Source organism: Symsagittifera roscoffensis, chromosome 3, assembly GCF_963678635.1.
Source record: "Symsagittifera roscoffensis chromosome 3, txSymRosc1.1, whole genome shotgun sequence".
In the NCBI taxonomy this organism is placed as follows: Eukaryota; Metazoa; Xenacoelomorpha; order Acoela; family Convolutidae; genus Symsagittifera; species Symsagittifera roscoffensis.
Window position 1 is genome coordinate 32,861,917 of NC_087064.1, and position 27,925 is coordinate 32,889,841.

General features: G+C 35.9%; 3 protein-coding genes across 5 annotated transcripts in view; 1 reads left to right on the forward strand and 2 right to left on the reverse strand.

The window, feature by feature from the left end:
- Positions 1 to 27,925, forward strand: part of LOC134841414 (bridge-like lipid transfer protein family member 1) — a 469,521-nt gene that overhangs the window by 79,467 nt on the left and 362,129 nt on the right. The window lies entirely within an intron of this gene.
- On the reverse strand, positions 2,825 to 10,237 carry LOC134842209 (uncharacterized). The gene is made up of 3 exons (XM_063858437.1): positions 10,127 to 10,237; positions 6,700 to 6,917; positions 2,825 to 3,758 (listed from the first exon to the last, which is right to left on the reverse strand). Exons 1-3 carry the CDS (start codon positions 10,211 to 10,213, stop codon positions 3,593 to 3,595), a joined length of 471 nt encoding a protein of 156 aa, XP_063714507.1. The 5' UTR covers positions 10,214 to 10,237; the 3' UTR covers positions 2,825 to 3,592.
- On the reverse strand, positions 10,366 to 24,664 carry LOC134841193 (activating signal cointegrator 1 complex subunit 3-like). The gene is made up of 10 exons (XM_063857020.1): positions 23,706 to 24,664; positions 22,483 to 22,633; positions 20,951 to 21,113; positions 18,574 to 20,622; positions 16,308 to 17,013; positions 15,739 to 16,028; positions 15,180 to 15,403; positions 14,154 to 14,939; positions 13,275 to 14,004; positions 10,366 to 11,195 (listed from the first exon to the last, which is right to left on the reverse strand). Exons 1-10 carry the CDS (start codon positions 24,644 to 24,646, stop codon positions 10,447 to 10,449), a joined length of 6,789 nt encoding a protein of 2,262 aa, XP_063713090.1. The 5' UTR covers positions 24,647 to 24,664; the 3' UTR covers positions 10,366 to 10,446.

Consider the following 27,925-nt stretch of genomic DNA (forward strand, 5'->3'; position numbering starts at 1 on the left):
TGGTAGAAAAAAAAACGAAACCTTGACTTTTCTGAGGGCCAGTGTTTTGTGTCAGAAAAATTTGGGCGTAATCTCGAAAGCAAAGGAGTTTTTCACAAAGTTTTTGTGTAAAAAAAACGTGTAAGGGCCGCTAATTCAGGGTAGTTTTCCACTACCCATTATCTTCTTTAAACCAAAAATTCCGGGTTTTGGTTGGGAAAACAAAAAAAAAACATCGGTCAAATCCCCCCAGACAGACTTTGCGAAGGCTGTAAGCGAAGAAGTCAAAAAGAGACCACAGGATTATGCAAACACACAAGGGTGTAGGCGGACTTTCTATGGGCATCCATTTTTGAAAACCGGTAAAAAGCGTTTACGAAAGAAACTAAAAAATTTCCCAAGCTTTAAAAAACGCAATCCCATACATTTTCATATAACTGTTTTTTATCAAACAAGAATTCTAGACAAACAAGCCAAGCAAGACATTTGAAATTCAAATTAGCAATTGAACAAAACTTACGATGCGGAAACAAGGCCGATAATCTTTGAGCAGATCAAGTCCCCCGGAATTTACCCTGACTTATATAGTACCCGCCCAGTAGTTAAATTTGAATTTTCATGAGATAAAGATTTCAGCTGAATAGTAAAATGTGATTCAACTGATTTCGCTCAACTAGTGTTTAACCCACAAAAGTCTACATTTTGATTAAATTAAGCTTGCTAATTGCAAACGTAAAAAGTCGATACCGAATTAGTTTAAAAAAAAAACACAAAAAAAAGTTTAAAAAAAACGAAATTTGAACAACTCGAGTCGGTAAAATACAACTAAGGTAAAAAACAAATTTCGATTCGGCCGAAGTGTTTAAATGCTAAGACACTTTAAAATATTTAAGCGAAATTTGTTTGCACAAAAAACAAATGATTCTTAGATCCTGCAACTGAGCGGACAACATAGAAGCAGACAAATTATATAACAAAAAATTTTTTTGAGCCGGAATTTTAACTGTTTGAAAAAAATCAGGTCCGGGTAAGATTCGAACCTATGCCCTTTGCCTTTGCAGGTGTAATCGTTACCTCATAGATAAGGGTGCAGGAGACAATACGAAAACCAAAGTATCACCAGGAATCGATGAGTCCTGAGAACAAAATTATTTACAGAAAAGGAAAAGTCTAGTAACCGAATGCAATACCCTTGATTATCCAAAAAGTAAAAAAAATGTCCTGCCAAAAAAAACAATAAAAATGGCTAAAATAATATAGTAATATCAAATTGAGAAAATCAATATTCACATTCAAATTTATATCCATTTGCTGTTTTGATCCCTGAATTTTGCAATTTGTCTTTTTTCAGACGCAAACAAAAGCGCCACAACAAAGAATGATAATTGTACGAAAACATTGTATTTCTTCTTTCTCGTGTTTAGTCGAGTTATTTTTGATTTTTTTTACAAAAAAAACAGAGGCGAAGCAGAGTTTTGCGCCACATTATATACTAAATAAAACAAATGAAAACTACATTAAAAAGACAATAAATAAATGAGAATTTAAAAACAAAATTTCCTCCATTTGGTGTTAAAAACCAAATCAAAAATTCCACGCAGCAGTAAGACTGAAGTAGAAGTAAAAACAACTTAAAACAAATGATCAAAAAATTCAACGCATACTTCAAAAATTTTATTACAGAGGCATAAAGAAGTTTCGCGCCAATTGTGATTCAACAAAAATAGCATGGTTAGCTAGCTGGATTTAAGTGAGGCGACAAAAACCACAACGAAAAAGTTGTTTGAAAAAGGTACAATACTATCTGAAATTTTATCAACTCCTAAATAGAGCTCAGTTTAAAAAAAAAACTACTAGGAACGCATTGCTAGCATTCAATTAGCTTTCAAAAAAAAGCTAAAATTTATTTGCTAAAAATTCAGGGCGGACGCTTGTCGAGGCAGAAACAAAATTGTCATCAACAAAAGTACCTACAAGATTTCTAAACTAGATTTTAGAGAATAAACACACACAAAATTTATTAGCGCGATGTGGAGCACATTAACAGATATCATATAAGCTCTAGAACATTCAAGCGGCCAATTTCATTTGAAGAACAAAAATACAATTTTTATGAAACAGCAGGTTACAATTTCCAATGATAGAAGTAAAAATGATGATCGATTCGCTGATGTTAAACACAAAACATTGGATATGACGTCTGAGCCAAACTCTGTTGTCATGATTTACAAATTTCGAAAAAAGCTCTAGCAAGGGCATCAGAGCTTAAAACAAACAACAGAGTCAATGGACGCAAGGATACAAAAAAAAATACTCACTTGCTTCTTGCTTTTTCGAAAAATTTCAACTTTCGATTTTCAAAAAAAATGCATATGGGATTTTCGAAAATTTTGACGACCTTTTTTTTAGGTCCACCAAATTGATTTTCCGAGCTCTCCTAAAGCACTATAAAAACCGTAGATAGACCAAACTTTTTGCACCGCAGGCAAATTTTTGAAAAAACAGGTCAAAAAAGCCGTTTTTGTGCACTTTTGGAAAATTTTGACAAAAAAATCGCGTTTTTTTTGGCGCGCGCTCCCCCTGAAAGTTAGTATATATTGGCGCCGAAGGCGCCTTTAGAACAACTTAAGGGTCGGTCGGCCAAAGTTGGCTTTCTTAAAAAGTACCAAAGGGTTTCTTAAAAAGTACCAATTTGGTGGACCTAAAAAAAAGGTCGTCAAAATTTTCGAAAATCCCCCCCCCCGAGAATATCCTAGATCCGCCCCTGTGTTCTTCCAAATGGTGCATTGGTTCTTAATCATCCAGCAATCTCGAGGCAAATTATCCCTGTTTCCATTCTTTAAAACAATATCCACAAAACTGAATTGATTAGTATTCAAACAATAGAAATCATCACGGTTATTGATTTGCGACAGCAGCATTTTTCATACCGATCATAACAAATAAATTTATTCACATGTGACAAACAAATCCAAGAAAGCGTTGAAAAAGCATTACTGAACTAAAGAGTAACAAGGACGAAATTCATGCTATAGTTCCGGAAACTCGTTTAGAAAAACTTAGACAACGTTTATTCTTAATAACCAAGACCATTAAGCATATTTCTGTTTCTAATCCGCTGGGAATTCTAAAAATAAAATTTACTTTAAAACTGTTCAGGGCGAATTTTTGAGCAATATTGATTTTAGTTTTTGGAGAGCTCAAATTTAGCTTCACTTAGAACATGAAGTTGAAAAACCGGCTAGAATAGTCAACTACCCAGCCAAAATAAATGCGACCCTTGTTTCAGCAACACTGAAGAAATTGGGAAAAATCAATTAAAGAGGAAAATGACCAACAAACACGAAACTAAACAAATTGAAATCTAAGTTTTCATTATTACGGTTTAATATACATTTATTTTGCCTTCCAAAATTTCAAATGAATTTTTCACCAGCAATGAATACTAGACAAATCTTAAATACTTTTTAATATAGTCAGCAATGTTCCGAACAGTTTGTATTTTTTATTGGTATTTCACGCGTTAGTAATACGAACACTGGTTTAACATCAATCGTGCCACGACTCGGATCGTATGTAGTTCCCATCTTTCAAATCGAGTCGGTTTTCGTATCTACATAGTGAAGTAGTCGCCTCTGATTCTCCTTGCCAGTTGCATATCGCGTGGCATGATAGTGACTCGTTTAGCATGTATGGAACAGAGATTGGTGTCTTCGAACAGACCGACTAGATATGCCTCTGCTGCCTCTTGAAGCGCTCCGATTGCTCCTGTCTGGAATCTAAATATGGTTTCTTATTTATCACCAAGATATAAATATCCTCAATTAATATTGACTCTTTTCTATTATCGAAACCTTCCCAAAATAAAACATAGCCAATAGACAGTTAGAACAAAGTCAATGAATGCAAGGAAATAGAAAAAAAATTGGCCTGTGCATAACTTCGGCTTTCGAACTTACATGGCCGTAAAGCTTTTTCAATTTCAAAAAAATTAAGCACGGGAAATCGTGAAGCCCCCATTTCAATTTCAATAGATTTCAAACTAAGAAACCGATGACGACTTTTGTGATTTTTACACTTTTGACACTAGATAATGGATTTTGCCTTCCTTTCAACAAAATAAATGAGCTCAACTTAAATTGATGAAATCGTGCAGTTTCTAAATGAAATGTTTTTTTTTGCAGACGATACAAAGTTATCGTGTGATTCCTGAAATTCCCATGACTTTCAATTAGATTCGACAAATATTTCCACCTGGTTTTTCTTAAATAAGTTTACTCTACACTCAGATAAAACTAACCAAATAAGTTTAGAAAAAAATTAAGGCTTCCAATTTTTGCGTCAAAATTTATTATTATAAAGCTGAACCCTCTTGTATGTACCATGATGTCATTGAGGCGACAATACGATATAACTTCAAAAATGAGATACTATGTACCATCTTCAACCTTGCTCAAAGACTATCAGTCGTATATAAAGCCAAGTATACAATAACATTACGCGGCCAAACTGTGCACTGGATAGGCGCACAATTTTGTGTCTGTATTTCCTGGATTCCGGAGACAAGTCTTTAAACATGTTAAAATTTTGTCGGAACAATCAAAGGAAAGTAAAGAACGAAAGAAGAACAAAGGGAGCGTCCTTGTTGCGGAATCCGCTTACAATGCACAAAATGCACAGTTTGGCCTCGTAATGAAGATTAGCTCTGCTCTTCTATGGTGGCACAAATTTTTTGAACCAAATTTTAAAATTTTAAAGTTGCAGTGAAAAATTATTCGCAAGATTCATTTCAAAAGGAAATAAGATACAAAAAAAATAAACTTTTTTAAACAACAAAATAGCAACAGTGCATGAAGTATACGTGTACGATTTGTTAAAAATCAGTTTTCGATTGTTGAATTTAGGACTTTGCACAAATTTCTCAAATTTTTTTCTCTATACAAAGTTTTGCTTCAAAAACAAAAAATTCAATATGTAAAACATTCATTCAACCATTCTGTACAAAAAATCGTTCATGATTAACAGAGCGAAAATACTTTTAAAAAAATATTACCGGAGAAAATCAGAAAAAAGCAGTAAATTAAGAAATTGTTTTCGTCGGTAAATTCAAAAGCAATTTTTTACTCGGAAATAATGAAATGATGCATCACATATTTCATTAGATAATCACTTTTTAAGGAGATAGTCATTTTAGGGTTGCGAATCTAGCCTGAAACAAATAAACCTCCAAATCATTGTAGTTTTCAAGATATCGCGTTTACTTCCAAAAATTACGCAGAGGCGAAGTTGCACTTCGCATACACAAGCAAAAATATGACCGACAACGCTACTGGGAAACACTGAATGAGTAAAACTTTGAGTCTACAAAATTTCTTAAGTGACGCACGAGAACTATGAGTCTATATAATTGCTAAGTGACGCAAGCCAATTATGACACATTAGCACTACCAGTCAATTTGAAAAGAAATTTACCAACTAACATGCCTCAATTTATAGAGCGGACGCATTTTAACTAGTATACGAAAAAGTTCATTAAAAACATGCGACCCTGCTGAGGTTCGAACACTCTTTTTTGCTGCTGGTCTCATTCCCTACCTCTACGCTACCGAACTATAACACCTTGAAGCTAAAGTGCTATTCGTAATACAATGGTGTGAGTTAATATCCTTAGCATTTGCTGTACTTAATCGCTGGTTATTGATCTTATGCATATAATGCAATAAAAGAGCACTTTCAAAAAGAGCACTAATATTTGCGAGACTTAAGTTGGAAACAAAAGTGAGTTCGTAATATCACACAAGCTTTGCTTGTGTAATCAACAACACTGAAGAATTTTTATGCAAAAATAAATATCATTTTAGCGCATATTTTCTTGCTAGATGACTATCAATGTACGTGTGCTCATCTAACCGCAAATTTTAACCCCTATTTTTCAGTTTTAGAATAATCGATCGGAACAATTTTTGAATGAAACTGGATCAATAAGTGAACTTTTTATTCAGCTGGAAATCTGAAGAACAAAGCCAATTTTCAAAACTAGAAGTCAATCACGTTTTTCGTGACCTAAAACTTTTGCTAATATATAGGTGAGCTTGCCTTCCTTCTTACAAAGGAAAGAAAATGATCTTCACAAATCAAGTCAAACCGCGAAAAATCCAATTTTAACGTGAACAAACTATTCCGGAAAAAAAAACTTAAAATTCTCAAGACCTACATACGAGTATTCTAGGTTCATGACTCAAATAAATTTTTAATATTAATTAACTATTAATAACTAAAATTAATATTGCTTGACTAGCGGTTAGACCTAAGTAGGCACGCAATGCGCCTTTCGTCAATCCATTCCAATTTCATGTTCTGAGTTGACTATTTTGATATAAATTGTTTGTAACTAGTTGAAAACACATTGATGATTATTGCTAGATTCGACATGATTTTTCGTCTTCTAAGTAAAAAGAAATAAAAAATGAAGTAGCGCAAAAAATCAAATTTGAGCGTGAACTTTTCCTAAAAAATAAAAACTCGTCAGGACCTACGTAAGAAGCTTCACTACGTTCATCGACTTCGCTATAATTTTGTCATTGAGATCGGATGTTAAGAAGTCACATACGTGGAGAAATGTTAAACCTTCGACGTACAAAAAGCCACAAGCTATTTTGAACCTAATGACGATATAGCTAGACGGTGGAATTATAAGCAAATCGATCTTAAAAATATTACCTCAAATCTGCGCTTCCGTACACATCCATTGCAATTTCTCTGACCAATCTCTGGAAAGGTAGCTTCCTAATGAGCAACTCCGTGCTCTTCTGGTAGCGCTTGATCTCAGACAGGGCCACAACTCCCTTCCTCCTCGGCCTCCTCTTCCTCTTGTTCGCCCTCACTTGAGAAGCAGAGTATCTTGGCTGCTTTGTTGGTAGAGACTTCTTCGCCATAACCTTTAAAGTGATTTCAAATATTGACTAATTCTATACTTTTATTTGTCAGAAAAATAATATTCGGTTACTACTTTTAACTTAATCAGACTGCCAAAGAATTTGTGAACTTTTTAAACTAATTATGTAAACTACTTACTATTTCACTTTTTTTAAACAAGGTCTTTGAGAATCGTTAATTGATTCAAATTAAACAAACTACGTTATGTGGCTAAGAAACACTGATAATGGAATGCAGCTGAAATAATTGATACCTTTTATAAATCACTTTTTATTTAACTTACAGTCAAACCTATCAACAAACTGATTCCAAACGATATATATCATTTCTACCAACTGATGCGATGCCAATTGAAATCTAACTGAGAAAACGCCGAAGGTTTTTACGATGAAAATATTATTATCAATTTTAACTTCAATAATTGAGATTCCGACAACGAATTAATTGAGTTGCACGAAACCATTCAAATGTTTCAACAGCGTCAATTAGATCCAGAAAGTGTCGACATTCGAATTTTTTTGAGCTTTACCTCCAGTACAACTTCAGCCTTTTTTCGTCATTATAGATACAAACAATATTCTTATTTTCACATCGGCAGATGCAGAAGCGAATCTTCACTTCGCAACCGCCAACAAAAAACGACAAAATTAGGCAAAAAAAACGGCCGAAATTTTGAGAGCAAAATAAATTTAAAAATATGTCTCTAAAGAATATAAATTTTGAAAAAAAAAATAAACATAGCCAACATAAAGTTTGAGGAGTCAATGAACACAAGGAAACAGAAAAAACTGACTAGTTTTTTGGAAAAAAAAACTTCAATTTTTGAATATTAAAGAAAAAAAACATATGCCCTTAAAGCTATTTAAGTTAACATCTTCTTTGAATTTCTTCGAACAGTCTATGAATGCTGATTGGTGTTTGATTAATTAACCCAAATTGAGAAAACTGGATCAATGGGTAAAAACTTTATTTCGCTGAAAAATCTGATAATTGAATTCCATTTTCGATATTAGAACTTGATTACGTTTTCCGTGACCTTTACATGTTTGCCTTCTTTTTAACAAAGGAAATGAAGTGAGCATAGGAAAAAACCAGAAGTCAAACAGCGAAAAATAAAAAATGATCGTGCACAAATTTTAAGACTTTTCCTAAAAAAACCGCAAAAAAAATCACATACCTATATAGAGTACTCACTACGTTGATTGCTCTAAATAAAACTAACCCAATTTGAGGAAACTGGATCGGGTAAATTTTTTATTCCGCTGGTAAATTTAAAAATGAAAATCCAATTACGAAACTAGAATTCGATCACGCTTTTTGTAGCCTTTACATTTTTGCTGTTTAATAGTGGAGTTTGCCTTCCTTTTAACAAAGAAAAATAACTGAACTGAAAAAGAAGTCGAAAGTCAAACCGCGAAAAATCAACTTGGCCTGAAAGATTTGAATGCTCTTTTAAGCGGACATAGATCAAAGTGCGGAAAAAATATATACTCGGAACGTTCTGTTTCCCAGATAATTCTAGCAGAAAGCCTTATAACGCTCCTTTTACATATAAAGTTTTGAGTAAAGCGGAGATTAAATTACACTGCGTGCATAAATATTTAAAATGAACTAGCGGGTGAATCCCACATACGGTGCATCAAAGAGATCGATCAAATAGGAAACTTCATCCTAAATATCATTGGATGAACTAGCGGGTGAATCCCACATACGGTGCATCAAAGAGATCGCTCAAATAGGAAACTTCATCCTAAATATCATTGAGACCTTTTACATATAAAGTTTTGAGTAAAGCGGAGATTAAATTACACTGCGTGCATAAATATTTAAAATGAACTAGCGGGTGAATCCCACATACGGTGCATCAAAGAGATCGCTCAAATAGGAAACTTCGTCCTAAATATCATTGAGACCTTTTACATATAAAGTTTTGAGTAAAGCGGAGATTAAATTACACTGCGTGCATAAATATTTAAAATGAACTAGCGGGTGAATCCCACATACGGTGCATCAAAGAGATCGCTCAAATAAGAAACTTCATCCTAAATATCCTTGGCAAAAATTGATTGCCAAAAAAGCGATCTGCAATACAACCGTAAAACAGGCTGATAATCCAGAAATGTTACAGCTTTCCGATTTTCCGTCTTGTCTGCAGTGAAAATAGTTGATAGATGAAGACTAAATGAAATTGCACTTCACACATTCCTAACATGAGAAAAGAAACGCTTTAAAAAACGAAGCGATTATTTTGAACTTATTTGAATTATTTGAAACTTGAATTGTTTCCAGCACAAACAGTAACGAAAAAGTACTATCACCCTTCAAATGAAGCAATATGAGGCAACCATGCCGATAATGGATGAGCCAAAAACCTTTTCTTCCGAATAAACTTTTGTTGCGGAAAAATACAAAAAGAAAATATTAAAAACACTGAAACAGTTTTCAACTAACAAATATGGCCACCATACAGCTGGAGAAGAGCTGATGAGCGCAAGGAAAAAATGACTTCTTTTTTATCGACACTTTTTTTAAAATAAAAATAACCTTTTAAATAAAAATTTTAGAAAACTGGATCAATACGTAAGTTTTTATTCTGCTGGGAAATCTGAACATCAAAATCTACTTTCGAAAACAGATGTCGATCACGGTGTTCGTGACCTTGACAATTTGGGGCTCGATGCAACGAAACAATGGAAATGAACTGATTTAAAACAAATCAAACGTCAAACCGCGAAAAGTCAAAATTGAGCCTAAAAGATTTGAGTAAAGCGGAGCCTGAAAAAAAAACTTTTTCCTGAAAAAAAAAATCACTATAGACTTATATAAGAGTCTTCACTAAGTTCATTGCTCTTTATAAAAGGCATATTTAGAATAAGAAGGATATTTAAAATTCTAACAAGTTAAAAATACGTCTGTTTGAGTACTTCCAACAGAGAGGACCAAAATTTTTTTACGATGCCCATTAGCACTTGAACCAAAATAAATCCCGTTGGCTAGCAGAACCAACTCACTACTGATGCAGCAAAATTTTTGAATCCGAATCACGACTGAAAGGGCTTTAATATGATACTGAACTCGAAATATTTGAACTCGAAATAAACATGAGATCAAGTGGATTAAAATCATGCTAGCTCATAGTTCCTTCCCACTTCTCGAAGGTATCGGTGCACTTGACAATCGAAAATTCAGTTTCAAAAAAACAAATTCTTACCTGTCGTTTAGTCATCAGTCGGCCCATGCCAGCTGTCGGTACCTCTCCTCGTTGACTCTTTCGAGCCGTTTGTTTAGTTGTTCCCATCTTTTAATTAAGGCTATAGAGTCTGAAAATGAACACATTCACAACCACATAATTTTACGCCAAAATCATTTTGAGATCACAGTAAAAAAGATAGTGGTTATCATAAATAATCAATTGATAAAAATATACAATTTTAGTTGAAATTACTTTAACTCAGTCAATTTTAATTTGTGCATTTTTTCCTTTTTTTTTTTAAATTTTCTGGATTAATTTTCAAGAGCCTTTAAGGTAATTCATTCGTTATCACTGGAACTGGAATCAGCCAGTTCTGTTAATTCCATTTCCAGCTGAGTTTGAACACATGCATCAATCGCGTTCAAGTGTATCGCGTATTGTTGATCTAGTCCCAAATACGAATCGCTCATAGCGTACAATGTATAAATACATTTTCCTTTTTCTTCCGGAGAGAAAAACGATAACGAAATCGCTTGTTTGGGTCTCAAACTAGTCAGTCTTTTCAGCGCCAGTAGCTCCTGGTTTTCAATATCGCCCAAAATGAAAAACCAGCCGGCTGGTTTTGGCTTCGGGAACTTAGGCGCATACGCATTTCTCGGACACCTATTTAACTTCCTCAAATCCAGTTCAACTAAATACTCTTGGTCAGCGTGTACGTCAATCCAAATATCAGATTTGTTCAAATTAGATTTTGCAGGGTCGACTATGATAACCGGCTTTTGTTTTCTGGTTCCTGGGTCGTCCTCCCAAAAACCAGAAATTGCCAAATTCATTTTTAGAATCGGGAGAACTTGCAATGCTTTAAAAAACTGCTCTAGTTCGTACTCTTTCATTTGAGGTTGTAATATCTCTTTCAAAGAGACGTAGTTTTCACGACAATACATCATCAATTCAGGAAGAGATCGTGCGAAGTTAAGGTTTGACTGGTTTCTGTTTTGATTCCTTCTATACTCTTTTGCCAGATAGCCGATCATGAAGCCATCCATGTTGGGAAGTTGTAGAAAGGGAGATTGGGTAATCCACAAACCTTAAAGCCAAATTCCCTGTTTAATGAGATCGAGCGATGAATCAAATAATTATCTGTATGTAAAAAAAATTTCAACATTTATTCAAAAACATTTTTATTGTTCTAACCACATCACTCCAGTGACGGGAAAAACTATTTATTACCTAGTGTTTTTCCGCCCAATTTTAGGTACCTTAAGAAAAGCTGACAGTGGGTGAAGTGTGGTATCATATTAAAGCCCTGTCGGTCGTATTCGGATTCCAAAAAAGACGTGTGTCAAAAAATATTTGTCAGAACTTATCCAATTTTCAGACCAAATTTCACTTATTAACGATAATTGATGACAATCAATTCAGCCATACTGCAATTTTTACTTTTTTATGCAACAATTATCTCTCATTCTTCTTATTTAAACGCCATTTGCTTTTTTTTAAATAATGTTTAAAAATCAAATTTCGCACTTCTGATTTCTTAGAGTATTGAGGCCGATACAATCGAAGCTTATTGCACAGCAACAGGCTATCATTGTCTAATATAAAAAAATTTCAAACAAGCAGGCCTTGAACTGTTCTTGCCATTTTTTCAAATAGCTAAGACTTAAGCAGGGATGAGGCTGCGCTTCGCAAACACTTGTGAGAACAAGACCAAAAAGCAGCTGTCAAGTGAAATAATAAAAAGTAGAAATAAGCCTCGAATTAGCAAAAACTCGGCTACGTGCCGGATTCGAACCTGCAACTTGCAAACTTGGGTCTCATGCACTAACCACGGATGTTTAAAATCCCCAAAAACTAGCCACCAATAACGCAGCTACATATATAAATTGCCAATTCGATGCAGCAAAAAAGCACCAAATACAAAAGACACAATTTTGCATATAATAAATTGGAAAGTATAAAGCTAAATTATGAATAAGTTATGCATTTCAAAAAAAAATGCGTGATACAATAAATTGGAAAATTTCTGATATCGAGCTTTTTATCTCTGCTATCGTACTGCTGTTTGAAACAAACAACTTTTTTCGGTTCATTTGATGAAGTAAAATGCATCAGCTTTGTTAACTTTTTACTAATCAAATGTCAAAGCAGCCTTCCGATTCAAAAGTGTCACCAAAAGTAGCACTTTTAATTGCCACTTAGGTTGGAAAAAAAAGAAAGTTAGAACTAATACATTTTGCTTCGCAAGGGTAAAAAAACCAAGGATAGCCAGTTGCTGTGCAAGTAATAGGAAATTTCCGACCAAAAAAAAACTATTTATAAAAAATATATATATTTTTTTTTGTGAAAAAGTGTCGTTTTTGTTCGTGGTATGATAAGAGGATTTGAACGAAGTGTAAAACATAACCAACAGACAGTAGGGAAAGATTCATGAACGCAAAGAAACAAGAATATATGGGCTTAAGCTCTTTGAAATTCTATAACAATGTATGATGGACACTGTTTTGATTAAAGTAGCCTAAGTTGAGAAAACTGGATTATAGGTAATTTTTTATTCCGCTTGCAAACCTAAAAATGAAATTCTACTTTCAAAACTAGAAGTCGATCAAGTTTTTCTAGACTTTTGCTGGGGAGTTTCCATTCGAACGGGGAAAAAATTACCAAGACCTATATTAGAGTATTCACTAAGTCCATGACTCTTAATTAAAAAAATTTTAAAACATTCGATGGTAGCTTTCCTCAAATGATGAATAGAAAAATCATAAAAGATTGCAGATTTTTCAGAAAAAACGTTCCAAATTTTATTCCCAAGAGGTCGACAAATAAAATTTTCTGGAGTAACACTAAAACCTTACGGTTTAACTTGACCAATAAACCTTCTGATTTGAGCCCTTTAAAAGCCTGTTTAATGCTTTATTCGCTCAAAATTAGACTAAGAATAAAAAATTTCAAACTGGTTTTTCACAACACTAAAAAAAATTATTTGGAATTTAAAAGGTTCGTATAACGAATGAAAGGTCTTTATGATAAATCACTCGACCCTTGTGATACCTTGATTTTCCCCACCAAAAATTCAATGCATAATAAGCAGTTTTAACAGAACTTTTAACCTAGTATTAGCAAAAAATTTTCGACTTAATTTTTCAAAATTAAACTTCAAACTTACCTTGTACTATCATCTGGATGATTTGGGTTATCTTCAGCGAAAACGTCAGCCATCCCAGGTCAGCTACACAATCCAGCAACGCTTGCAAGATACGAATGGACTGGTCCAACACGGACTTAGTATCCGTCAAGTAATCCGAACAAGGCAATGCGCAGCCTGTGAAATGCGCTTGAAGCAGCAGCAACGCTTTAGTATGCGGGTCATCATAGGTATATTGGTTGACCTCTATTGGAACAAGTTTCGCCAAATCTGCATTCAAAGCGTCCTCGTTATGCCTAACTGGCAATTCATTGTACTCAGTAGCATCAGTAAGGACCTTCATAATATCTGCTATGCTAGCATTCGGCTCTGCTTTCTGGCTGAACATTCGAACTGTTAAATGACTGACGTAATAATATGATGCAATTCTTCCCAGAACTTGAGGCTCTAAGCCCATATCATCATCGGCTATTTGCACACACTGGCTAAGAGAGAGTTCTTGCAATGACTTTTCGATCAGTCCCGATAAGAAAACGTTCACTTGATCTTGTTCTGTTCCATCAAGGCCATAAAACCCAGGGTTCATCAGGAGTCTACGGAAGAAGTAAGTCCACGTGACGTATTCGATTGCGTCTTGCTTTGAAGTGATGGTCCCGGCGATCACTTCTGCATTCAAATGTTCGGAGAGAACTCCCAAAAGTGAGGATTCGACAGGGAATGGTTCGTACAGAAACTTCTTATAGAAGTTTTTCTAAAAACAAAGTGAGAACTCTTCTTTCATTGAAACTTAAACTATTCTAAAGCGCTACTTGCTTTCAAAGGCAACCATTTTCAATTCAAGTTAAAACTGTACTTGACCTAGACACTTATTATTGCTGAATAAACGAACATGTAACTTACATGAACGTCGTGAACAAATACTACAGCTTTTCCCGTCGTGTCAAATTGAGGTCTTCCGGCACGACCGATCATCTGCAGGACATCCGTGATTGGCATCAACTGATACTTCTTACTCTTTCCATCATAATACTCAGTACCCTTCACAATCACCAAATGAGCTGGAAAATTCACACCCCACGCCAGGGTTGCAGTCGCTATCAACACTTGAATCTTCTGCGTTACGAACATTTCTTCTACAATATTGCGGTCGTTTTCTGTCAAACCCGCGTGGTGGATTCCAATTCCAAAAGCTAACAGAAGTTTCAAATTCGCTTCTTTGACGCGGGATAAATAAACGTCAAGTTCATCTTGACCACAATGCAACCATTGCTTTGCGTTCTCAGACACTAAAAATGCTACCAAATCTAGAGCTGTAAGTCTAGTTTGCCTCCTGGACGAAACAAAAATTAGCACCGGTTTGTTAGGCGAATGAGTTCGAATCTGTTGATATGCTGGTTTGTTCATCGATGCCATTCTAGGACAGTAATGTCTGCCTGCGAATCCACTGATATGTATCTGTAACGGAACCGGTCTCACAGCCGGTTTGAAGTTGAACAGCCCTTGCGTCTTTATTCCAAGCCAGTCTGCCAAGTCCCTCGCATTGGCCAAGGCAGTGGACAACCCCACTACTCTTAACTTCCGGTCAGTCTGTGAGGATATGAAGTTAGTTCGGGATACGATGACTTCTAGAACTGGTCCTCTGTCGTCCCCAAGAAGATGGATCTCGTCTATCACAATCAACCCAACCTAAACACAACACAATGTTTCATTAAAAAGTACCGGAGAATTTGGGTAATGGAGCTAAAAGCCTTGAAATTGTGAAGCTCAACGCAGCATATATTTTATCATTAGTCAGCCTAATATTATACCAGCGGCAGAAAAACATTTCTTGATGATCTTGGCGAACGATCTGTCTTCATTATTCACCAATCAAATGATCGAATTGAGCGCCATATGTTCGACTCGTCTCTATAGGAAATGGTTTACCGATCTGACGAATTGTCTTGTCTGCCAGGACCGACTGACTCCGTCCCACTTCTCAGGAGTGGTCACAATGATGTCAGCAGCAGAGATGGCCTGTGAGTCAGGCACCACATCCCCAGTCAACTCCACCACCTGTTTTCCCAGTCGCTGCTCCATCCGCACCTTCCAGTCTTTCACTCGCTCTCTCACCAGCGCCTTCAGTGGGGCTATGTAGACTACTTTCATTCCTACACAGAACAGTTGGTCAATAGAAATACTTGTCGTGATACTTGTCGCGAACCACCTCGTGTTGTAATATATATCAAGCATTGTTCTACAAATTTCTTAAGCTCCCTTTTTCTTTATCCAACAAGAGACAAAGCTGAACTTCGCAAACGCAAGCGAGAAAACGGCAAAAAGTAGCTCTACAAAGGCACTAAAACGTGAAATAAGGAAAGAAAAGGCAATATAAGATTTGAAAATTTAAGTACCGCAATCGATCTCCAACGTAGAGATAATACCATACGTATATAACACTAAGCTAGCTAAAGTCAATAGCTTTAAATTCTATTGAAAAACTAACCCGGGTAATCTCTGAATACTTTGAAGAACGCAATTTCGGCTGCAATTGTCTTTCCAGACCCCGTCGGCGCTCCCAGCAGCACATTGCAGTCTGTGTAATACATAGTGTGGAATATCTGCGTCTGGACTGGATTGAAATGAGAGAAGGTGAACAGAGCTTCCCACTGCTCGTTTCCGAGTGCACTTTTCGGAATGGGTTCCAGATCCAACAGTTCCGTGTGCGGTGGGTGTTGCTCGGGTAAGATCAGGTGTCGGAATGACAAGGGAGTCTGGATACCACAGCCAACCCATCTACAATCCGAGCAAATGAACTTCAAAAATATATAATTTGGAAAACAGTTTTCATATAAGCTGCAGTTATTAAGCTCGAGCTCCAAATTAACATAACCTACGCTTCGCTTGGGTATGCGAAATAACGATTCCAGTTGAATAAATGACCAAGAACTGTTCTAACAACACGTTGATTTAAATGATGTAATCTGCGAAAAATAAAATTGAACGTAAACTGATTTAGACGACCTAAACTTCTGGGCACGAAATTTGAGAATACTTGAGACAAAGCATAGTCACCTATCGCTTTCGATTCGCAGCAGATACTGAGTGGGCAGAGGTTCGTGAATCGGAATAGTAAACACAGACTCCACAGGGTCCGGCCTCTGTCCCCCTCTCCTAACTACACTCTTCCTGCCTATCGTCACGTACTCGGAATGGTAGATATAATTAGTCTCCGGGTCCTCAACCCACAGCCAAAATGGCTCACTTGATCCTCCTGACACTTTGTCATTCCAAGTAAACATCGGGTAGATTAGAACCTTCACTCTAAGCACCGATCGTGTAATGGGCTGAACTGTAGCTTCCGTTCTAATAGACGGTAAACTTCGAGCGAGTTCTTTTAAACGTTCACCTTGTGCTGGGTTCAACCTCAACAAAGCTGAGATCTCCTTGGCAGGAGTTTCTAGCAATCTTTCCAGTGACAATTTAGATCTATCCAGTTTAACCAAAACTTCTTCACGCAACAAATTCCCAGGAAGTTGCCTTAGCGGATGTTGTTGTTCCCACAATTTCTGTTCAATGCATTTACTGATAGAAAGTAACCTGCTAGTTGCATTTGCCCAATTGTTTTTCAGGGTTATTTCAAACAGAGCTCGACATATTCGAGCGGCATTAGTCGATATGTAAAGCTGGTCACTTGTGAGTGAAAAACTGTCCATTGGTATTCTGTTCACGTATGACTGCAGAAGGATGTTCACTTTCCCATGGTTATTCTCTGCGCCACCTTAGCATAAACAGCTTCAACAATTATGCGAATAGTTTGACATCGTCAACAGAAAATTGAAAATGTGCCAATAAACGCAAAGAAAGCGAGAAAAAAAACGAAAGACTTGAAAATTTTTCAACTTTCGAAAACAAATATACTTCACGATAAAATTCTTTTTGGAATTTCAAGAATCTTTTATATTTGACTTTTTTAAAAGACTAAACCAATTTGAGAAAATGGATAAACTGATAACTTTTTTCATTCAGTTGGGAACTCTGAAAATCATTATTCAATTTTCAAAGTAAAATGCCTTGACCATTTTTCCTCCCATTTGAATTTTTGGGTGATATATTACAATAGGTGGTAAATTTGAGTATAGTGCATGTATTAAATTTGAGAACTATAATGCATAATATAGTCATTTCACTTTCAATCACTTGTACTAAGACTAAGATAGTTTTTTTAAATACATTACTGTGTCAAATGAAATGCTATTCATAATTTCACATTTTACGCATCTTTTGCCTAAAAATTTGGCTTTAAATTAATTTTTAAGTAATGTGCGAAGTATAACAAAAAGCGATGCAGCTATTGAAATTGATCCTACCACCTATTGTAATATATCACCAATTTTTGTTATTGAAGAGCTTAATTTGTCTTCCTTTTAGCAAATGAAGTTGAATTGATCTTGAAAAGAAATCGAAATTCAAACAGCGGAAAATAAAACTTGAGCGCAATCAAACTTTATGTCTGTTACTGAAAAAAAAGAACATAGAACCACATGACATGTTTTTTTTCTAAATTCCAAATGCGTCAGAACAAATCAATTTTATGGCATGTTTATTTGCATTGAAGAGAAGAAAATCCAAAAAAGTGATTTCAAAAACATACGAATGGGACCATGTCTTCAGTTTATCAGCCACACCTTCTTTCCAAAGTCTTTTGATTTCAATTTTTTCAGAAATTTAAATCACTGTTCATTTTAAAATTAAAAACAGCCAGAGAATCAGAAAAAGATTGAATCATTTTTCAATTCTCGAAGAAAAAGTTATACCAAGTTAAGGCTCTTCTAATTTCAAGAACAATTTATGATTGAACTTTTTAAATAAAATTAATCAAATTTAAGCGAAGTGGATCAATGGATAAATTTTTTATTCCGCTAGGAAATCTTTAAATTAAAAACCACTCTCGAAACTAGAAGTCGCTCACTTTTTCGCACCATTTCAGCTTTTTCAGAATTAGAGAGTGCAATTTACCAAATGGATAGTTTGAATTGAACTCGAAAAAAGTGCAAATATACCGAACTTCATTCATAAATGCCTTAAATATACATGAATGCACTTCTGTAGATATTAGTGCATTTTGAATTTTAACACTTCTTGACAAAAACCAAAAAGACCTATATAAGTGAACATCACTTGGCTCTTTTACAGTTAACGAAAATAAAGAGTATTGGTTCCTTGTTCACGAATTTATCGAAAACTAATCAATAAAATTACGCGCATCCTTTCTCTAATATATTGGTGCTTCAGTAATAGAGCGGCATAATCTATACCGCATAAAATTTACATGTCATACCTGCACAATCATACCAGCACTCCTGCATCAGATCCGACAACTCATCCAGCTCCTCGTCTCTCACCTTCACCTGCACAAACTCATTGGCCATCGAGATCAACTTCAGAATCTCCGTCTCAAAGATATTCCCATTCAGATTATCATTTATACACTCTATCGTGTGGAAGTTAATGTAGAAGTGGGACGCCGTTCTTCCCAAATCAGTCGGATACAAGTAACTATTTCCGCCTGTTTTCACATAACGAATCATTTTGGCATCGTCCAATCTTTTCGCAGCGTCTTCGATTATCTGTCTCCGATGATTCAACAAGTCTGGGTCGTGTATGAAATCATTGTAATCAACCGCATAAACTAGAGGATTCTGTTTCATTCGTACGAAAAGGTAGGTGTAACTCAACCACTGAACTGCGTCGTCAATCGTGTTCACAGTGCCCAAAACAATTTCAGCATTCAAATGGTCAATTAAACTTTCAACGTATTGAGATTCAATTGGTGTTTGCCTGGTTAACAGATTTAAATAATGACTCAGTTTATTGTAAGCTGTCAAAATGTACGCTTCACCGTACGTGTCGTACTGAGGCCTGCCTGCTCGTCCAAAAATCTGCAGAACGTCTAGAATCCCGATATCAACAAAGGAACTTTTCTGTGCATCATAATACTGAGTTCCCTTAATCACAACAGCGTGCGCGGGTAAATTGACGCCCCATGCTAAAGTTGCAGTACATACTAGTACTCTGATGTTGCCTTTTGCGAAATTCTTCTCGACGATATTCCTATCCTGTCTCAGCATTCCTGCATGATGAATCGAAAAACCATGCGGAAAAAGTTCGCGCAATTCCTTATTTCTCGACTTATCTACGTCTCGTTTGGCGTCTAGATATTCCTTCTTCCAGGTTTCGGCCATGAATGTTTCCTGTTCGTTTTTCGACATGGCTCGTTCCTTTAAAGCTTGGGCTGTTTTCACAGTTCCAGATCGAGAGTGAACAAAAACCATACACTGATACCCGCGTTGAACAACTTGCTTTAATTTATCATAGCAAACATCATCCAAATCCATCATCTGCTTGATAATATTTGTCGATTTAATCCCCACAAAATTCTGGCTCAAAGGAACTGGTCTAAAGCGGCTGTCAAAATAGAACAAGCCTTTGTAAGGATTCACTCTTAGGAACCGCGCAACGTCTAAATAATTAGGCAACGTAGCCGAAAGAGCAACTAGACGAATTCTAGACTGCGTGCTTTCAATCTGACGCAGTGTTCTCGCAACCAAAGTTTCGATTACCGATCCTCGATCTTCATGAAGCAAATGAACCTCGTCAATGATCAAAAGTTTCACACTTTGAACCAAACCGGCATCGCCACTGCTTTTACGAGTTACAACATCCCATTTTTCAGGTGTGGTCACTAGCATTTGGGTTTTCATGATCTCTGTCTTGCTTAACTGCATATCGCCTGTTAGTTCCTTAACAGAAAGACCCAAAGGTCCCAATCTTTTGCCAAAGTTATCTGTCATTTCAGCCGCCAGTGCTTTCATCGGAGCAACATAGACGATCTTAAAGTCCTTTTTCTCGACTACATCGCCTTTTACGTGCATTCCAACTTCGTGTAAAATAGTCAGCAAAGCTATGTTCGTTTTACCTGCCCCTGTCGGCGCACTGATCAGAAGATTCTCACTTGATAGCAAAGCTGCTGGGTATACTACGCTTTGAATTAGATTCAACTGTTTGAAGCCTTGGAACGCCGCTTGCGCATACTTCGGGAGACTTGTGACTTGAATTCGGTCTTTGCCGACGTCAGTTGGAGGTTGTTTACTCGCTGGAATACTAACTTCTTCTTTGATTTCATCTGAAAAGTACTTGGTGTCTGCAGGCAGCATGATCTTGAAACCTCCAGCGTTGGTCGCTTTTTGAGATATTTCTAGTTTCATATCATACACGTGTGGATATTTCGGCGTTTCAGCTGCCTGATACCGAATGACGGGCTCGTTTTGAGCAGCTGCAAGTTGCATTTGAGCTTGAGCGAAAGATCTGGAGATGCCTTGGTCATCGGCTAAAACTATGTCTAATTAGATCTTAGAAATTACTATTTTCAATAACTCATTTTTGAGCTCTTAGCAAGCCTTAGCCTACGTCTTATGCCTTAGCCTTTGAGGGATTCAAAACGTAATGCATGTTCAAAATCTGCAATTAAAACAGGCCAACTTTTCATTGATTTCATATAGCCATGTAGCCCCGGGACGTGACACCCAATTACAAGCTTCTATTGTTTATAAAAAGCTTTTGCTGACTTCAATTCGGTTTAACACCCATGAAACAATTAAAAAAACTCTGCTCTAAATTAGATTAAATTACGCAGTACATGTAAATGTGTGCGCTACCATTGTCTTTGTTGTGCTGGTGTGCCTGCATCTGTAGCTTCCTGTACCTCTTCTCCTCCTTCCTCACTAGTTTCCGCATCTCCTTCTCCTCCCCACTCTGCACCACAATCTGGCACCCACTCGCGTTAGTCTGCGGCAACTTTGGCAGGAATTTCTTCAACACCTGCAAAGAGCAAAAGCGTCACGTCGTTTGTGATAAAACACGGAAGCTAGCTGAAAAAATTGGGATACACCTAACATCTCACATACGAATTTTCTAATACCAATTCTGTTTTTTTTTAATCCGTATTACAATAAACTTACCAAGGTTTTGAAAAAAAACCTATTCTCTTAAAAACTTTGAAATTCCAAGAAAAATTTATGATTGGTGCTTTTTGATAAAAAAATAACCCCAAGTCAGAAAACTGAATCAATACGCATAATTTTTGTTTCGCTGGGAAATCTGATAACTAAATTCCATTTTCGAAATAGGACGTCGATCACGTTGCTGTTCGATAGACGCTATTGTTGCTGTTTGATAGTTAATTAAAGAAATGAATTGAACATAAGAAATCAAAAACCAAATCGCAAAAAAAATCATAACTGAGCTCGAATTCTGGGGAAAAATCACCAAGGCCTATATAAGACTCACTATGCGCAGTACTCTTAAAAACATCTCACACCATACGTAGTCGATCCGATTCCACTACAGCCTGATATAAATTTCAAAATGCACTTTTATTTAAGACTTAGGTTAGAATAAAAATTGCTTCGTAGAATTAAACTACGCTTTATTTGTGTAAACACTCATATTATTTACTGTTAAGTAATAGCTAATAAATTTTTGATTTTTTGTTTTTCTCAAGTTCACATAAAATATAATCACCTTGCAATTTTTCCGACCAAAACTCTTTTAATACTCTTTGAACGTGGCTGTTGAACGCTCATAGAACGTCACCATAATGTAGTCTCAGAAGCAAGAAGTTATTCTGAAAGCTCTTCTTAATTAAAAATTCACCTAACAATCAGAAAATTCCAGTTAGTTTTTAGGCATTGATGAGAATTCGGATTTCTAAATGCGTCAGCTAGTCAGCTAAATGCAGTGTTTAAATTCGTTTTAACCAGGGGCGGATTTAAGAGAGAGCGGACCCCCCCCCCCCTCAAGGATCCGAGGCGGACCCAAAATTTTTTCTTAAGGGGCCTTGCCTTCGGCACCAATATATACTAATTTTAAGAGGGGAGCGCGCGTAAATAATAACAATAACGCAATTTCTTGGTCAACATTTTCGAAAAAAAAGTGTCAAAAAACCCTTTATTCGGCCTGCTCTTTCAAAATTTGGCCTACTGCGCAGAAACTTTGGCCAAAACGGACTTTTTTGAAGAGCTCCGAAAATCGATTTGATCGACCTAGAAAAAAGGTCAACTAAATGTTCGAATTTTCTTTGAAAATCCTCCGCCTCCGCTCGAAAAAAAATCGTAGATCCGCCCCTGGTTTTAACAGTGCTGATAAAACTGTTGGGTGGCCCACTTCAAGAATAAATGGCGTTTCTCACCTGTGGATTGATTGTGTTTCTGGTATTGATGCCACTGCTGTTACTAGTCTGCTGCTCTCGATTCGCAATGTCCTTTCTCTGCTTTGAGACGGTGTCTTCACTCAACACTATGGCGTCACGATGCGCCAAGATTTCAATCACTAACTCAATGCTGAAATCAACACAGTGTCAAGAAACAAGGTAAGAACTTCAATTTACACAGAGTCGAAGCAGAGCTTCGCATCACTTGCGATACAGCAAAAAACGTAGCATTAACAAGCTACCAAGCAGAAAGTAACTGAAAATGAAAATAACTAAGTTGAAAAAAAATTGAAAAAATGAACACTCCTCTAATTTGTAAACATTTTTTTTGGAAAAAGATAAATTCAATTTCAGAAAAACAGACGAGAAACACAATAAGCTTTTACTATTTTTCGAGCATTCACTAAATCGACAAAACGAGATTAGACGCCCATTAATCCGAAGACAAAAAATGCCAAGGGAAATTGTCATAAAAAATTTTAAGCGATTAAATTGATTGAATTTTCAACTTTTATACTTCAGCAGGCCTGATTTATTATAGTTAAACCTAATCATTTTTCCTCGTTAAGTCAAGGCAAAATAGTTTCACTAAACCGAGAAAAAATCAGCCGAATATTTTTAGGGCGAAAAATACAACAACAAAAAACTTGAAATATAACAGACAGGGTTAGTACATTTACAAACTACAGTAGCTTATTAATGACACTTGAAACTACTACAATGTAAACTGCTTACAGTGCGAAAAACAATCCATGCTGTGGCAAATAAGCCGACAAAACATAAGCCGACAAATAATAGTCAGAATATTCTTTTTTTCAAGTAAAAAAAATCAACTTCAGATACCGAAAAAAAACATAGGGTACGAAGGCACCCGCATTGCATCCAGGCCCTTTCCCTTAAGTGGAAAGGCGCCTGGAACTTGCTAAGGTGCATTAATACAGCAATATCAATGTCAAGTTGTTTACGGAGATAAATTTAGTTCCCGATTACGAGACACTTGCTCTCGCAAATCTACACAAACAATCACTTGTATATTTTAATGGTTTAAAATTGCATTTTTATGAGTGTTGGTATGCTATCTATTTTGTTTACAGTTTTCCGCTCATTCAAAACATTCTCAGTTTGCAAAAGCATAGAAAAACAGGATTTTTTTTGTAAAATGCACTTAAAGTCAGCTCCACGACCCTCATGTTTGCACTCACAAATCAAATCCTAGCAACTCCAACAAATCCGACTGCAAATCTTCATTGGACTTCAACTTATTCTTCAGCAGTTCCATCACTGCACTCGCCATCTCGTGGACCCCTAGCCCTATCGTCTGCTCTTTCACACTGTATTTCGGCTTCAACTGATCAATTAACCAATCAAAAGAGTGGACCACGTCTCCATTTGAAATAGTGCCATTTGATTGGCTGCAACCTTCTTCATCGAGAAAACATCTCACGTGCGGCAAGTTTCCAGTAAAAGGCATCAAAGTTATTCCAGAACCGAACGGTTTATCCATCAAGTCTTCGCTTTTCGGTGGACTGTCCAAAAGGTTCCATTGAATGAGTTCAATTTTTGAAAGCTTCTCAAGAGCCTCGACTAAATTTACCGCTCGATTCATCGGAGTTTCATTATACTCGCCAAAATAAAGCTTTAGCTGATGTCTTTGCTCATTTGAAATGTATTTAGTCCCTCTTAGAACTTTAATTAGATATACAACTCCTGCTTGAATCTGTTTCGTGTCAACTTCTTTCCCTTGAAGTTCTTTGGAAGTATCCAAGAACTTCTTCATCGTCAACTCCAGCTCAGAGAGCTTTGATTTCTTGGCCTGATCTTTCAGAAATTGATTCAACAGATCCCAGCTCCACGAATCACTTTGAAATGATTCTAGCTGTTGCCGCTTAAATTCATAAAGCTCTGCTCTGGATTTCAATCCACTATTTAATAGCGCCTCTCTATCAAGTTCTGAACTATTTTCAAAATCCCCATTTGAACTATTTCCACTTGATTCAATTTGAATGATCCTTTCGAGCACTTCTGCGTAGGGCAAGTTCGATGAAAGTAATCGATCTATTTTAGCCTGTCCATCGTTTGGCTCGTTTTTGGATGCTTTAACCTGATTAGTGTAAGAGGAATCGGTAGAACCTCCCCAAGCCATGGTTTACATTCACAAAACTATCTAAAATAGAAATTTTAAAAATAAAGCATCAATGCAATCGAAGACAATGCATTACGCTTGCTTTCGTTTAGCAAGAATCACGAATCTGATAAAACAAAATTTCAATAACTGCTTTCCCTTTTTCAGATCTACCGGAGCTTTTTCAACTTTTACGCCGACAATGTTAATAGAATATAAAGCTTTAGTTAAACAAATTAAAGTTCCCAAATTAAAGCAACACAACAGTTGTATTGCAGAAAAATGGCACTGAGCTGCTCACACGTAGAAAATAGATTTCAAGCCGTCGAACGATGTGAAAATTCAACACAGAGGCGAAGCTGTGCTTCGCACCTCTTGCGATACAACAAGTATTGGATTCAAACAGCAAGACACTCAAGAAGTATCAAAGAGGACTTCGAAAGCTGTAACCCTAGAAAAAACAAGAAAAACAAAAAATGAATATCACACGAAAACGTTTTTCAATCCCCGAACAAAGCAAAAAGAGGTCACTAGCTCGATATATATTAAGCCGATACAAAACAAAAAAAATGAAGAAAAAATATGAAATTTAAACAAATATAGCTGGTAAAATTACAACCAATGTGAAGAAAAAATTTCGATTCGACCGGATTTTTAAAATGCTAAAACAACTTAAGCAACTACATTGAACTTTGATTGCACCAAATATACACAATTCTTAGATCTGGTAACTAAGCCGGAAAAACATAAGCAGACAAATAAAAGGATGAAATTTTTTTGAATTGAATTTTTACCGATTAAAAAAAACCGATCAAGGTCAAAGTCAAACCCAGTACGTTTGAATTTGCCTTCACAGGTGTATTAGTTACCTCCAGGATAAGTGTACAAGAGACAGTACAAAAATTGAAATTGTTATGAAGGTCGCACCAGGAAACGAAAAAAGTCTAGTACCCGTTTGCAATACCCTTGATTATCGCAAGGGTAAAATGATGTGGAAAAAGGCGAAGTGATTTGTTCTAGAAGCCGTTCGTTGAAAAAATAACTATAATTCCTCTGATGGCTAACACTAGATTTTGAACTAATTGATATGAGATTAATAGCTAGAGGTGATTTTGAGCGGAAACAGCGTGAAATTGGTCGAAAATTAATAGAATTAACTATTCCTTGTTTCAGCCCGTGTAATTTTTCTTTCTAAACTCATGAGTCTGAAAAAATTTGAGTGATTGTCTATCTATTGTATTCAAATTGCACAACTTTCAAACTTGCAATGATGGTAAACTACAACCCTACTGCACCTTTTCAGAAGCTACTAAAAAGTTTTCAACCTCACTATCTATTTTTACAGAAGATTCAAACATTTGATTGCAAAAAACACTTCTGCATTTTTGTTTTAATACCTATGTTTCTTTTTGACACTCAAGAAGTATCAGACGCTCAAGAAGTATCAAAGAGGACTTCGAGAGCTGTAACCCTAGAAGAAACAACAAGAAGAACAAAAAATGAATATCACACGAAAACGTTTTTCAATCCCTGAACAAAGCAAAAAGAGGTCACTAGCTCGATATATATTAAGCCGATACAAAACAAAAAAATGAAGAAAAAATGTGAAATTTAAACAAATATAGCTGTTAAAATTACAACCAATGTGAAGAAAAAATTTCGATTCGACCGGATTTTTAAAATGCTAAAACAAATTAAGCAACTACATTGAACTTTGATTGCCCCAAATATACACAATTCTCAGATCTGGTAACTAAGCCGAAAAAACATAAGCAGACAAATAATAGGACGAAATTTTTTTGAATTGAATTTTTACCGATTAAAAAAACCGATCAAGGTCAAATTCAAACCCAGTACGTTTGAATTTGCCTTCACAGGCGTATTCGTTACCACCAGGCTAAGTGTACAAGAGACAGTACAAAAATTGAAATTGTTATGAAGGTCGCACCAGGAAACGAAAAAAGTCTAGTACCCGTTTGCAAAACCCTTGATTATCGCAAGGGTAAAATGATGTGGAAAAAGGCGAAGTGATTTGTTCTAGAAGCCGTTCGTTGAAAAAATAACTATAATTCCTCTGATGGCTAACACTAGATTTTGAACTAATTGATATGAGATTAATAGCTAGAGGTGATTTTGAGCGGAAACAGCGTAAAATTGGTCGAAAATTAATAGAATTAACTATTCCTTGTTTCAGCCCGTATAATTTTTCTTTCTAAACTCATGAGTCTGAAAAAATTTGAAGGATTGTCTATCTATTGTATTCAAATTGCACAACTTTCAAACTTGCAATGATGGTAAACTACAACCCAACTGCACCTTTTCAGAAGCTACTAAAAAGTTTTCAACCTCGCTATCTATTTTTACAGAAGATTCAAACATTTGATTGCAAAAAACACTTCTGCATTTTTGTTTTAATACCTATGTTTCTTTTTGACACTCAAGAAGTATCAGACGCTCAAGAAGTATCAAAGAGGACTTCGAGAGCTGTAACCCTAGAAGAAACAACAAGAAAAACAAAAAATGAAAATCATTTTTTTTATGTTCAAGTTTTCTTTAAAATTTTTGAAGAATTCCAAGTAGGGTTGAGTTTGAGCATTCGAACAATTAAATTTAGGGCCAAAGTCATAAATATCTCAAAAATAATATCAGAAATTTGTAGGAAACAATATTAGGTAGATAAGCCGACAGCCATTTAGCTGAAAATCAATCAAAATTGTTCGGCAAAATCTTATTGGAGAATATGCATATACTACCCTAAATCGAAAGCCAAAAAAATCATCCGCAAAAAAATAATATCGATGTTTTATAACTATACATACAACCAATCTATCAAAATGAATAAAGATAGTTTGAAAAAAAATGCCAAGACAAAAGAACGCAAAATTAGCATCGGAACGAAACTTACGAAGCGGTAACAACACAGAAGAAACCTCAATAGAAGACCTTCATGCCGGAAAAAAAAACAAAAAATTTCTTATCAAAAATTTGAGTCCCCCTTTCTCGGTCATCAAACGATGCAATAAGGGGCCAGTAAGTAGATATAAACACAGAGGAGAAGCGGAGCTTCGCACCACTTGCGATACAACGCAATCATAAAAAAAACAGAAGTCCAAAGAAAATGAAAAATGTTGAACAAAACTAGGTAAACAAAAATGAAGGATACCTAGGGTCCAGCAAAATGTTTACGCCGAAAATATTCAAAAACATCTAAAATTATTTTTTAAAATTGTATGCCCTTTCCCCCTCAAAACACACGCACATACACAAAAACGTTTTTCAATCCCCAAACAACGCAAAAAG